The 14,368-nt window shown below is 50.5% G+C and overlaps 1 protein-coding gene across 2 annotated transcripts in view; it reads left to right on the top strand.

The window, feature by feature from the left end:
- Window positions 1–390: 390 nt before the first annotated feature.
- The window catches only part of LOC119975905 (RLA class II histocompatibility antigen, DP alpha-1 chain-like), a 96,153-nt gene continuing 82,175 nt past the window's right edge, over window positions 391–14,368 (top strand). Inside the window, exons 1-2 of one of the 2 annotated variants that reach the window (XM_038815841.1) lie at window positions 391–562; window positions 11,529–11,777. In XM_038815841.1, the coding sequence (XP_038671769.1) occupies window positions 496–562; window positions 11,529–11,777 (316 nt within the window). In that variant the 5' untranslated portion in view covers window positions 391–495. Of the gene's footprint in view, window positions 563–11,244; window positions 11,390–11,528; window positions 11,778–14,368 lie in introns of those variants that run through there. The other variant, XM_038815842.1, reaches the window with a different exon arrangement.

Consider the following 14,368-nt stretch of genomic DNA (forward strand, 5'->3'; position numbering starts at 1 on the left):
GTTCAAAACAGGTAAATATATATGAAAAAATGAAAATGAAATGAAAATCGCTTATTGTCACGAGTCAGCTTCAATGAAGTTACTGTGAAAAGCCCCTAGTCGCCACATTCCGGCGTCTGTCCGGGGAGGCTGGTACGGGAATCGAACCGTGCTGCTGGCCTGCTTGGTCTGCTTTAAAAGCCAGCGATTTAGCCGAGTGAGCTAAACCAGCCCCTCCCAACCTCTAAAAAAGATCTTTATCTCAGTTCTGATCTCTCTCAAATAAAATAGATTCGAAGTTCATTCGGAGAAACTCCGAGCAGACTTGAATTTTACCCAGATACAGGTGATGGAGCAGATCTGAATTTGTGACTGGCTAAACCACATGTCAATCACAGAGTGATGCTTCAGTAAAGTGAGTGAGATGGAAACTTCACTTGAGACACTGACAGCAAACTGAGTGGAGCTGGCACTGGGTACAGTCTGATCAGAACTGGGAGAAACGAGAGGATTAGAATGGAAATTGGGAGATACCTAACTGTGTTGGTGCTGGTTTTAATTCATGGAGCCTGGGCTGTGAAATGTGAGTTATGAAACAATAACATTTAATAGTTTATAAATATTAATATCTGATCTCACTGGGCTCGGTATGGTATCATTACAGGAAGTGTTAATTGTATATTAACTGGGTGCTTACTTGAATTTGGGTACTGGGTGTAAATTGGGGTCATCCTTTAAAGTTTTTGCTGCAGAGGGTTTAAAGTGCCCGTTTCAAATGGGGAACTTCAATGGTTCTGGGTTCCAAAACAGGAGATGCGCGATATGCGTTGTCTCAGTAAATAAATAAAATAAATAATATAGAGATTCGGCTTAATTTCTATCCTTTACTCTCTGTCTATCTGAATTATCAGGATGGGTTAGCTCTGTTGGAAGGATAGCTGGAGAGGGGGTTATAATATCCCAGCTTTGGCTGGGATAGACCTATCTCCTTGTCCTGTCCCTGAGAGTGGAAGAGAATGGGAAAAACAACAAAGAAAACAGTTCAGCATGAAGAATCAACAGACAGTGAGCCAAATGCCTGCTTTCAGAAGGAGTATGCATGACACCTGAACTAGAACATATTGTGTTATTATATTTATATTGTATTACAAGCACAACTTGCACTATATAGTGCCTTATACATAGGAAAATGTTCCAAGGCTTTTCACTTGGAGACAAAAGTTGAATGAGCTGAAGAAGGAAGGGACTTGGTCAAATAGCTGGTTTTAAATAAGTTTCTTCAAGGGCAGAGTGAGGTGAAGAATTCAAGAAGGAAATTCAGAGTTTAGAATCTAGGCAGCTGAAGCCATTTCCCCCAATGGTGTAGCATAAAAGTTCAATGAATGCAGAGTGCACAAAAGATTGTAAAGCTGGAGGAGGTTACAGAGACATGGGAAGATAGGCCATGAATGAATCTGAACACTAGGATGAGAATTTCAAATTTGTGGTGTTGTCAGACAGGGAGCCAGTGCAAGTTAGTGAGCACAAGTGAACAGGTAGTTTGGACACAGGCCGCAGAGTTTTGGATGAGTTCAAGTTTATACAGGCTAGAGGATGACAAGAGCAGAAACAAAGGTTATAGAGGTGGGCATAGGTGATCTCAGTGATGGACAGGGAATGGGTTAGAAGCTCTGCTCCGCATCACATAGGACATCAACTGACACAGAGAAAGCAGCCAGTAAAGGAGAGAGTGGAAGAACAACAGAGAGGAGCTGCCAGCAAAGGGGAGAGTGCTATCTGAGGACAATATTATGGGTAAATAGTGAGATCCAACTGATGGGAGAATGGGGAACAAGAAGACAGAGACTGCTGACACCCACTGACTGTGGGGAACTGTATGTCCTGATTTTATTTGACAAGGTCCAATAGTTAGCAGATGCAGATCTTGTGCGCAGTGGGTAGCTTCCCTGCCTCTAAACCAGAAGCTCTGTGTTTGAGTTCAATCCCAGGACTTGATGGCCAAGGAAGGTGCATGATTAACCCTGCCAAACAGGTTGAGTATCAACCTGGAAAATCCTTCCAGCACACCAAGTGGGAGAGACTCCTGGTCAGACATGCATTGTGTGGAATGGCGCCCCCTCAAGCTATAAGCCTCTGGTGACAGGTTAATGATTGATTCCATGAATTATCAGCTATGGAAACAGATGGAAGTCTTCCTTAGTGCAACACCAGGGGCAGGACGAGAATTGGAATTGGAATAGTTGGCAGAGTGGGATGCAGGGGAACTGTATCGGGGCTGGCAGTGAGACACTATGGTGCTGTGGAGCTGGGTAGGAAAGAAACAGGTGAGGAAACATTGCAGTTCATTGTTTACAGGCTTGGAGTTTTAGTGTGTATTCTCAAAGCTTCAGAATATAGATATATTAACCAAGGAAAGGAGGGGGAAGAAAATTGGGGGTCAGAAAGAGAAAAGAGTGAGAAAAAGATGGAGACTAAGAATCTCCCCCAACCCCCCACTTTAATTTCAAGAAAACACTCATTGAATTTTAAATAGCTTAGCTGTCTTATTGAAAAAAAGTTATTGCTTATATATTGTACCTATCAGACAGAGAGAGGGAAAAACAGGGCAGTGTATCTTCCCTCATTCTGATACATCTATTTATAAAAGTTGCATTTTGGAAGATAACAAAGCCTGTTTGAGAGGAACAACTGGGAAGGGGGGACAGTGAGGTGGAATGTTCCTTGACAAACCTTCTAAAACTCCTCAACCTCACTCCAGCCATTGGCACTTCTCAGTTGAGAAGGTATTTGAGTGTAGGAACTATTGAGTTAATGTCTTTGTTGCTGCCATTGAGTTAAAATTCAGTTGCAAATGGTTCACTTTTACCTGGGAACAGATTGATTAGGTGGAATCAGATGAAGTATCTGCACAGGTGAATTCTGCATATGTTGGTTTGAGACAATGGGGTTTGTTAGCACATTCTGAACAGGAATTGAATGTAATATTTGATTGTTCCATTTATTTACCTTGGCAATTGCTTCACCTGACCAGGTGCATGGCCATTACACAGGGGGAGGATGGGCAGTGGCAGTTTTGACTGACATTGCAGTAAGCCAATCCTGAAACACAGAAAACATATCATGGTCAGAGGACAAGTTTTGGCATTCTATCTGCCTGGAAAAAATCTATAACTTGACTTGGAAAAAATGTAAAACTCTCTCTTTTCAAGGCTACAGCTAATTACTTCAACAAATATTGGTTTGTAAAGAGAAACTAAGTGTATATCAAAAATTCAGTATTATTGAACAACAGTTTAATTTTCATTAAAAAAACAAATCCAGTTAAATCAAAACAACACTTTGTTCTCCAACTATGTTCTCCAATAAAACAGCAATTTAACTTATTAACCTCAGAACATGCATACTTAACAACGACTGACTTTATGATCATAACGGGACACAGATCCATCTCAGCAGCCATATAATACATTCTATGGTATCAACTACTGTTCAGATTAAATAGTGGTGAACAGTTGCCCAAGCATCCACTAGGAGATGCACCTGCTGCACCTAGACAACCTTTCAACTTAACTTTTAATCACTAAATGTAAATATAAGTGTTGCCACGGTCCCAGAGGACCAAAGGCTGGGTCATCACACCTCAGGCGAGGGGCAGGATTAATAAGATGGGACCTTCATGGACAACTTTAGCCAATACAACTGAACATGCGCTGTTGGTGTCACTCCACATCACAAACCAGCCAACAGAGCTAACCAACCCCCTCTCATCACTATTACCCTTCCTGACCCTCTGCCCCCCTGATTTTCATCAACGACTCACCTTCCCTATGTTCATCTTCCCTCACTTTTCAAAACTGCCACCATCTCTCTCCTGCTCAAAAAAGACACCCTCAAACCCTTTATCCTCTCAAGCTCACACACTATCTACAATTTTCCCATCTTCTTGTAACTCCTCTAATGTACAAGTAAACCCATCAACATACCCATCTTGCTCATCATTCTCTCAGAATCCATTTAATCTGGTCTCTACCTTGCCTCAGCACCAAGACTGTCCTGTTAAATTCATTATGATGTCCTTTGTGAATATGATCATGGTACACTATCCCTCCTCGAGATTCAAAACAATTACTATCTTCCTCCCAAATTGCTAATCTGATTCAACTCCATTGATATTTGATTCCACTCTTAACAAATCTAACCATCTAATTGTTGTCCTGTAATGACCCCCCCCCCCCCCCCCTCCCCCTCCCAGCCTGCCTTCACACACTCACTTGTGCCTCAGACTCCATCTTGGTCTGCTTCATTGTCTTGTCTACCTGTTGCTGTGCTGCTCAGTCATATCATTCATTAGCATGGAGTTAGCTTTCATATATTTCATATGTTTGCGCTAAAGAAGATCCAACTATGTGCCACCTCCCGTCCTTCCTCAATCATGGGTGTGCTGTCCAGATTTTTAATCAATATAAAATGATAGCTGCATAAGTATCTCTTTCAGCTCAATATTATCTTAACTGTCTATTCAGGTCGATTTTTTTCATTTCAGCCTAGAAAATCATAGTTTCCCTTAGCACACTCCTCCCCACCCAATTTCCTCTGTCTCACCTGAGTGATTCTTAATGCCCAGGTAGTAAAGACCAAATAGGGTGGCATGGTGGCACAGTGGTTAGCACTGCTGCATCACAGCACCAGGGACCCGGGTTCAATACTAGCCTTGGGTGACTATGTGGAATTTACACGTTCTCCCAGTGTGTGCGTAGGTTTCCTCCGGGTGCTCCGATTTCCTCCCACTGTCCAAAGATGTGCAGGTTAGGTGAGTTGGCCATGCTAAATTGCCCTTAGTGACCAAAGTTGTGTAGGTTAGGTGAAAGAATTATTGGAATGGTGCAGAAGATCAGGCTTGGGTGGAATGCCAGATGGTTGGTGCAGACTTGATGGTCCTTCTGCACTGTAGGGATTCTATGAATTTCTACTTCATTGCATTCTCTCTTTTGCCACAAGACCAAATCTAATGGTGTTCATTCGCAGCAACACTCTCATATCTCACTGTCAAAAAGCTTGGAGATCACATCACCAGTTTGAAGAGTTTAGTAAAGGACTCTTCTAAAGACACACGCATGCACACATGTACATGGGGATTTATGGGGGATGATCGCCTGAGCACATATATGCGTGCCAGCTCATCCAGGAATGATATTTTAATTTGATTAGTTAACTTTCCTTTGACATTATGTTTTAGTCAGTGTCCCACCAGGGACTGTCACCCCTCCTTATTATGTTTATTTTACTGATTATTTGTTTTAATCAAAAGAATATATACATACCAGGTGGCGAGATGCAGCCACCTTGGGTGTTGGGTTCCTCTCTCCAGCCAGTGCTGGCCCTCTGGATGGTTACTGGTATTTGTCAGATTTGCTGCTCCCAATTACAATGTCGCAGCAAATGGAACATGAGGCCTGGCAGAGCCAGTCGCCTGTGTGTGTTGCATTCCCAGGACCATGGTGTCCAGCCCCATGTCTGCCTTCTGCGAAGCACCGTTTCCCCCACCCACTCACCATGTTCACTTCACAGGCAGACAGGGGCATCTGCTGAGCAGCCCTCTGAACCTCCCACCAAGTAAACCAGCACCCAGACTCATGTAAACTCTTTTCAACAACTACATGTGATAGCTTTGCCTTTAACCTTGAGTCGGATTGTCGCTCCACTCGTAGTTCCTTACCTGGAAATCTGGCTGCTCCCATCTCGCCTGTTGGAGGGTTGCGGTGAGTCAGTTCTATCGTTACCCAGAAGATAGAAATGGTTTTAATTCTTCTAACTTATTTCTGGATGACAACACAGTCCGAACAATCCAAAGTTTTCAATTTAAATTGGTGTAAATTGTAAATGTTGTTGAACTGAAATATTAGCCTGGCCATCTGACAAACCCCTAACTGACACTGGAAAAATACACTTGAAGAATCTTTTAAAAAGCAGTACACCCCTAAATTCCCCACCCCCACGCTCAACCCCCCAGCCCACTCTTAATCACACTCCACCCCCCAACTCCCCACCCTGAACCCCTCCAACTGCCCCCACCTTCATTCTCCCAACTCCCCTGCCCTCAATCACCACCCCACCCTTATATCCCCACCCTCAATCCCCAACTCCCCTGCCCTCAATCACCACCCCACCCTTATATCCCCACCCTCAATCCCCAACTCCTCTGCCCTTAATCCTCCCTCACCACCCCCCTCTCATACCCACTCACCACCCCACCCTCAATCCCCCTCCCCCCATACTCCCCCAACTCCCCAGCCCTCAATCGCTCTCACAACCCCACCCTCATATTCCTTCACCACCCCTACCCTCAATCCCCCTCACCACCCCTTTAACCCCCTCACCAATTTACCCTCAAACCCCCTCACCACCCCCTTAACCCCCCTCACCAACTTACCCTCAAAACCCCTCACCACCCCCTTAACCCCCCTCACCAACTTACCCTCAAAACCCCTCAACACCCCCTTAACCCCCCTCACCAACTTACCCTCAAAACCCCTCACCACCCCCTTAACCCCCCTCACCAACTTACCCTCAATCCCTCTCACCATCCCCTTAACTCCCCTCACCAACTTACCCTCAATCCCTCTCACCATCCCCACCCTCAATCCCCCAACTCCCCCATCCCACAACCATCCTCAACCGCAAGCCCACACACTGGGCACGATACTCCGACCTTGTTACTCTTTCATTCGAGTGAAACAAAGCTGGTGAATAGCGGGAAAGGCCGAAAATGAGAACCGCACCAGGCGCCAAACTGTCTGCAATGCAACAGGCCCGCTCCAGTAGGCGAGATTTTGCCGTAGCGTGGCGAGAGATCAATTATCACCACTTAAGCCCTATTTCCATAGAATTAACGGGAGACTCTCCATCGCCAATTGCCTCCTGTCATTTATCGGCCTTCCGAACAAGTGATCATGCTGGCGCCAATTCATACTCCTTTTGTAAAATGTGAAGCTGGCGGGGTGGGGGGAGCCAAGGAGGTGAGTAGCCATCTTTGCAAAGGCAATGAGCCTGGGGGTGCTGGGCCTGCCACCCAGGCGATGGCCTCTAGGGAATTGGCAATCGTGGCTAAGTGAGCACTTCACACATCCCAAATGGATTCCCGTGGGTGGGCGGGCCAAGTAGCATGTGGAGTCATTGCCTAGCATCCCAATCAGACCGTGATGCCCGGACACTGTGATTGAAAGTGGAGGCAACACCACGAATGTAGCAGCCAACATCCGAGCACCCAGGGTCTGTGTTACTTCACTCCAGGATGCTGGGACTGTGTCGGCATTGTCAGCGGGTTACTGACAAGGACAGAGGGGTGATGATAACCTGCAGAGAGCCGAGGGCTGGTGCTCCTCAATCTATGCCATAGTCTGACTCCTGCCTGATTGCTGAGTGCTCACTCACGCCCACACACCCATCACCTGCACGCGGTGTGCCTGGGGGGAAAGGGGGGGGGGGGGGGAACGGATGCCTGGAGAGATGGATTTGGAGGTTGGCCCGCATTGTGTCATACTGGTTGTGCTCAAGGGTGTTAAATGTGTTTTACAACTCCCCACTCTCCCGATGGTCCCATCCCCCCCCCCACCCCCTCCTCTTCCCCTCACCCCCTACCTACCTACCCCCCCACTGAAGATGTTGCCGGCAATGCATGGCAGCGAGGCCAACACTACTAGGGTGACGACCGCAATGGAGAGCCTGGTGCACGACATCAGTACTCTTGGTGAAGGTGTCCAAGGCATCACGCAGTCTGTGATGGCCATAGCTGAGGGCCTTGGCAGAATGCCCAACTTGCTGGGGATGTGACCGAGTACCAGACTGACCTTGATAAGCACAGCAAGAAGTCTTACAACACCAGGTTAAAATCCAACATGTTTGTTTCGAATCACTAGCTTTCAGAGCACAGCTCCTTCCTCAGGTGCATGAAGAGGTGGGTTCCAGAAACATATATACAGACAAAGACAAAGATGCCAGATGATACTTTGAATGCGAGTCTTTGCAGGTAAATGAGTCTACAGGTCCAGACGGAACAACTAGAGAGAGGGATAATCATGGTTAAAGAGGTGTGAATTGTCTCAAGCCAGGATAGTTGGTAGGATTTTGCAAGCCCAGGCCAGATGGTGGGGGGTGAATGTAATGCGACATGAATCCAAGGTCCCGGTTGAGGCCATACTCGTGTGCGGAACATGGCTATAAGTTTCTGCTCGGCGATTCTGCGTTGTCGCGGGTCCTGAAGGCTCCCTTGGAGAACACTTACCCGAAGATCAGAGGCCGAATGCCTTTGACTGCTGAAGTGTTTCCCAACTGGAAGGGAACATTCCTGCCTGGTGATTGTCGCACGATGTCTGTTCATCTGTTGTCGCAGTGTCTGCATGGTCTCGCCAATGTGCCACTCTTTGGGACATCCTTTCCTGCAGCGTATGAGGTCTCTGGCCGGGTCGCACAAACTTTATGAGGTTCTGCATGTTATGGACCAAGGTTTGGAGAACCCCAAAGTGTATCACCTGACCCACAACGTTTAATAGATTGTGGTTATGGAGAGCACATACTTTACAGTATGAAATGAAATGAAAATCGCTTATTGTCACAAGTAGGCTTCAATGAAGTTACTGTGAAAAGCCCCTCGTCGCCACATTCCGGCACCTGTTCAGTATGGTGCAACAGAGAGCTAAAGTACTTTAAAATTAAAACAATGTTTATTTATGAAACCAGTTAACACTTTATAAACCCACAGTAAACATTTTAACAACTATCAACACCAATCCTTCCCACAGATACAATATTCTATAAGTAACCCTTAATCTTTCCTTGCAACATCCAAAAGACAAATACCCTCTTCAACATAGACATCAGGTTTAAATTCTCCACTGAGAGCAGTTATCACTGTTAAATTAGCAAGTGATTTGAAGACATTCCTTTAATGCAGAAAGAAATCAGAATTATACCTGGTTTTGCTGGATGCAGCTCCCAATCTGCAAAACGAAACCAAATACACCCTGTAGCTGACAACCCAAAGCAAAAGTAAAACAGACAGACAGCCCAGCTCGCCCCACTCTCTGACATCACTTCAGCTATTTGACAAACCCCCATTACTTAAAGGTACATCCACTACAGCTATTTAATAAACACTCATTTCTTATAGGTACTCTCACATGATATGCGGGACATGTCCCGCTCTCAGATGGGAATGACCGAGGTGCTGCGGAGCTTATCCCAGTCACAGGTGGGCATTGTCGAGGCGCTGCAGAGCATGTCCCAGTCACTGAGGCTCATCGCCGAGGATGTTGACAAGATGGTGCAGACCATGGGGAGCCGCCAGGGCTGGCAGAGGCAGATGGTGCAGGGGCAGCTGGGGCTCGAAGCAGCCGCCCCTCCTCCCGGTCGGTGCCCATTGGGCTCTGAGGTTGACCTTGGGATGGAGGGGAGGCTGCTTCAAGACCCAGCTGCCCCTGCGCCATCTGGCTCTGTCAGCCCTGGCGGCTCCCTCTTGTCAACACCCTCGGCAATGCGCCTCAGTGATTGGGACATGCTCTGCAGTGCCTCATCAATGCCCACCTGTGACTGGGACAAGCGTCTCGCCATTCCCATCTGAGAGCAGGGCATGTCCCGCAGAACCTCATCAAGGTCAGTCTGGTACTGGGTCACATCCCCTAGTGAGTTGGATATTCTGCCAGGGCCCTCAGCTGTGGCAATCACAGACTGCGTGATGCCTTGGACACCTTCACCAATAGTGCTGACGCCATGCACCAAGCTCTCCATTGTGGTCGCCACCCTAGCAGTATTGGCCTCGGCGCCATGCATTGCCAGTGACATCTCCTGTGCCTGTAACCTCTGGGACTCCTCCTATCGGCTTTGGACCTGCTGGATGGCTGCTGACATCTCCCTCTGAATCACCCAGCCGCTCCGTAATGTTTCCATCAGCTCCGGGTAACTCTGTATCAGCATCAGGTTGTGAACCAGCTGGGTCCTGGGAGCCAGCAGGCCTTAGATTGCTGTCTCGCCTGGAGGCTCCTGCTTCCATCTGATGTGCATCAACAACTGTGTGATGCTCACCAGATTATTCCCCAGAAGCCTGTCCACTAACATTTCCCACCGAGATGTGTGTACCTGCGCTGGTGGAGGGTGGGGATGACAGCTGTGGTGCCTTGATGTGTCTTCTTCGGAACTCTCCTCCGAGGTGTTCTCCTAAGAGGATGGAGAGAGGGACACCGGGATGGGCCAGCGCCGTTGGCTGGAGGACCTGGGGGAGAATAGACGTGGTCAGTGGGAGAGATGGGTCAATCCATATGTCAATAATAATTCACGTTTGACAGGTCCTCCCGGTGAGGCCCGATAAATCCTCACATCTGCAGCGTCCTCCAACCTCTGCATGGGTGACCGCCCTGTCCTCGGCCACCCCAGTCACCTCCAGAGTCCACTCCTTGTGGAAGGTGAGGATTATTATATCCAGCATGCCTCCGCCAGTCTTGGTTTTCTCTCGCTGATTGTGGGAGAGCTTTTCCTGAGGAGACACAGAGAGGGAATCGTTAGCCACACGTGCGGTTCACAGTGGTCGGAGGGGGTGTGTGAAGGAGGGATTAAGGGATAGGAGGCTGAAGGGAGGAATGGGGGCTACATGGGAAGTTGGGGGGGGGTAGATTCTAGCATGGAGCAGAAAGGTCTCGGTCAAGGGCGTTGGTGTCTGCTCACTCATGCTACCCGGTTTAGGTTATTGACCTTTTTCTGGCGCTGGAGGCCAGTCCTGATCACACTCACCGAGCTTACAGCTGCTGCCACCTCATTCCAGGCAGCACTGGCTGCCATGTGGCTCACCCTCCGGGGCCCTTGCTGAGGAGGAGGGAGGAAACAGGACATCCCTCCTGGTCTCCACCATATCCAGGAGCCTCCCCAGGTCAGCATCTCTGAATCTTTAGGCCATGGCTGTGAGCCTAGTGGGTTTGGCTGTGAAAGTGCAGCTTGTTAGTGAGGCACTGGCAAGCAGGGTCCTGACAAATTGGCTCGCAAGCCTTCCTTTGCTGCAAGAAGCCTGTGAGGCCTCATTACGTGGACCAATTAACGTCGAATAGCGTTGCTGGCCTCGCTGGGCTGAGTGCCAAGGAACACCCGGCAATTCCTGCTCCCGACCCTACCACATTTCCAAATCTTTGTGGAGAATCCTGCCCACTCTCGCCATGTTGATGTCCCTCCCTTTAAAGTTTCACGTGTGCTGCCATCATGCCAGACCTTTAAAGAGGATGCCCGGTGCTGAAGCCGGAGGGTAACTCTGACCCTGCAACATTCAGAAACACCCGACCCGGCTCTCATAACCCGAATAGGGATCAATCTGGAATGTGGAAATATAATCGCCGCATGATTGTTGTTTGGTTTACAGCGCGGATTAAATCATGTGAGTGGGCGGATTTATTGCTGGATGATGTTTTATTGCTGCCTGGTATCTGGGTTTAGTGATGTTTTCTCCCGGGGTGAGTGCTGTCGGTGAGGTGCTGGGTAATGACCCTCCCTAACTCTGTGTCTCTCTCACACAGACCTGCATGAACAGCTCATGGTCCATGTGGCTCAGGACGGCATTCCGGACAAACAGTTTGATTGGGAGGTGGACGGCGATGAGATTCTCTACATGGATTTCAACCTGAAGAAGGAGGTGGCGCGGATCCCCGAGTTTAACAATTATTTCATGCGGGGAGGAGAGGCTGGGATCACAGCTCAAATGGCCATCGTGAAAAACAATTTAAATGTTGACAAGAACCTGTCGAACTGGACCCCGGAACCTAAAGGTAAGAGACCGGGTTCACCCCCCCTCTCTGGGACCGGAGAGGGGCTGGGAGATAGGTGGCCCAGGGCAGTGGGCCCTGAGTGAGCAGTGAAATGGAGAAATCTCACAGGGACCTGTTAAACAGGCAGGTGGGTAATCTCAGTCTCCCAGCATGGGGTGTGAGTCCATGGGGGTATTGACCTGTGTGTTTGGGCCAGCTGGGAACCCCTGGCAGCCTGGAAGTGCAGTCTGGCAGTCAGGGTAACTGAACCTGTGTGTGTTTGTCCCACGGCTCCTTGCCTACTGTCTTCTTGCTGGATATGTGTCCTTTCTCTCCAATCCCCGATCTTGGGGATTTAATCAGGTAATATGAGTTTGGGACGAAAGAGATGTTAAATCTTGTTTCATAGGGAGATTGTAACAGAGAGCAGATTTCCGGCGAGAGGTGAGAACCCAACCCACGCAGTAATATTTGATCGCAACAACTTTAATGTAATAAAATATCCCAAGCGGGTTCACAGGAGCATTTGAATATGTAATATGACACCAAGCCAGAAAGGAAATTTAAAATAAAACTGATCTGAAAATAAATCCAAAGTGCTGGAAATACTGAACAGGCCTGGCAGTATCTGTGTAGAGAGAGCAGAGTAACAGGCGAGATCAGTGTTCTTCAAACTTTTTTTCCGGGGACCCACGCCGGCCAACCTTCGGGACCCACGCCGGCCGACCTTCGCGACCCAACATGGCTGACCTTCGCAACCCACACCGGCCGACGTTCGTGACCCACGCCGGCCGACCTTCGCGACCCACGCCGGCCGACCTTCGCGACCCACGCCGGCCGACATTCGCGACCCACGCCGGCCGACATTCGCGACCCACGCCGGCCGACATTCGCAACCCACGCCGGGCGACATTCGTGACCCACGCCGGCCGACATTCGTGACCCACGCCGGCCGACATTCGCGACCCACGCCGGCCGACATTCGCAACCCACGCCGGCCGACATTCGTGACCCACGCCGGCCGACATTCGTGACCCACGCCGGCCGACATTCGCGACCCACGCCGGCCGAACTTCGCGACCCACGCCGGCCGACCTTCGGGACCCAACATGGCTGACCTTCGCGACCCACACAGCCGACGTTCACGATCCACGCCAGCCAACCTTCGCGACCCACGCCGGCTGAGCTTCACGACCCACGCCGGCCGACCTGCGCGACCCACCATTTTCTCTAACCTTGTTTGCTGCTGACAAAAATGGACGAAATGGGTTTGGGTCCCTTTGGCCCTCGTACACACTCCTCCAATGGAACCTGTGTCGGAAGTATGGAGTCGCCATCTGTCCAAAGTTCTGCATATTTTTCCTGTAAGCAACCCCTTCCCTCACCCCCCCCAAACTTGTAAAAATATAATAAAAAATAAAATGAATAAAATAAATGAAAAAGAATTAAATGAATAAACATCCCCCCCTGAACTTGTAAAACAAAAAGCTGCGACCGATAAAAGAAATAGCGGCGCGGGAGGGGCCGGAGTCACAGAGAGGGAGGGAGCCGGGCACCAGAATGGGCACCTGGGGGGGGTGGGCACACACTGGGTGAGGGGGAGGGCCGGATGAGGATGGGGGGGGGGGGGGGGGAAGAGAGGGCCGGATGGGGGGAGGGGAAGAGAGGGCCAGATGGAGATGGGGATGGGTGGGGGGAGATGGGGATGGGTGGGGGGGGAGAGGGCCGGATGGGGATGGGGGAGGGGAGGAGAGGGCCGGATGGGGATGGGGGGGGGGGAGAGGGCCGGATGGGGATGATGGGGTGGGGGGAGAGGGCCGGATGGGGATGGGGGAGAGCAGAGGGCCGGATGGGGATGGGGGGAGAGCAGAGGGCCGGATGGTGATGGGGGGAGGGGAGGAGGGCCGGATGGGGATGGGGGGAGGGAGGAGAGGGCCAGATGGGATGGGTGGGGGGAGAGGGCCGGTTGGGAATGGGGGGAGGGGAGGAGAGGGCCGGTTGGGGATGGGGGGAGGGGAGGAGAGGGTCGGATGGGATGGGGATGGGGGGGCAGAGGGCCGGATGGGGATGGCGGGAAGAGGTCCGGATGGGGATGTGGGGGGAGAGGGGCTGGAGGGGGATGATGGGGGGGGGGGGGGGGGGGAGAGGAGGCCTGATTGGGGGTGGGGATGGAAAGGGGTGGATGGGGATGGGGGGGGTAGAGGGCCGGATGGGGATGATGTGGGGGGGGCCGGATGGGATGGGGGGAGCGGGGATGGGACTGGGCCAGGGGGGGAGGGATGGCCGGATGGGGATGGGGAAGGAGGGGAGGAGACGGCTGGATGGGGATGGGGTGTGAGAGGGCCCGATGGAGATGTGGGAGGGGTGAAGCGGGCCTGATGGGGAGGGGAGGGAGAGGGCCGGATAGGGATGGGGGGGGCGGACAGGGCCGGATGGGGATGGGCGGGGCGAGAGGAGAGGGCCGTATAGGGATGGGGGGCGGGAGGAAGAGAGTAGGACGGGATGGGGGAAAGGAGGGAAAGGAGGAGGCCGGATGGGGATGGGTGGGGGAAGAGAGCCGGATGGGGATGTGGGGGGGGGGAGATGAGGGCTGGATGGGGATGTGGGGGGGG

The sequence above is a fragment of the Scyliorhinus canicula genome, chromosome 13 (assembly GCF_902713615.1).
Source record: "Scyliorhinus canicula chromosome 13, sScyCan1.1, whole genome shotgun sequence".
In the NCBI taxonomy this organism is placed as follows: domain Eukaryota; kingdom Metazoa; phylum Chordata; class Chondrichthyes; order Carcharhiniformes; family Scyliorhinidae; genus Scyliorhinus; species Scyliorhinus canicula.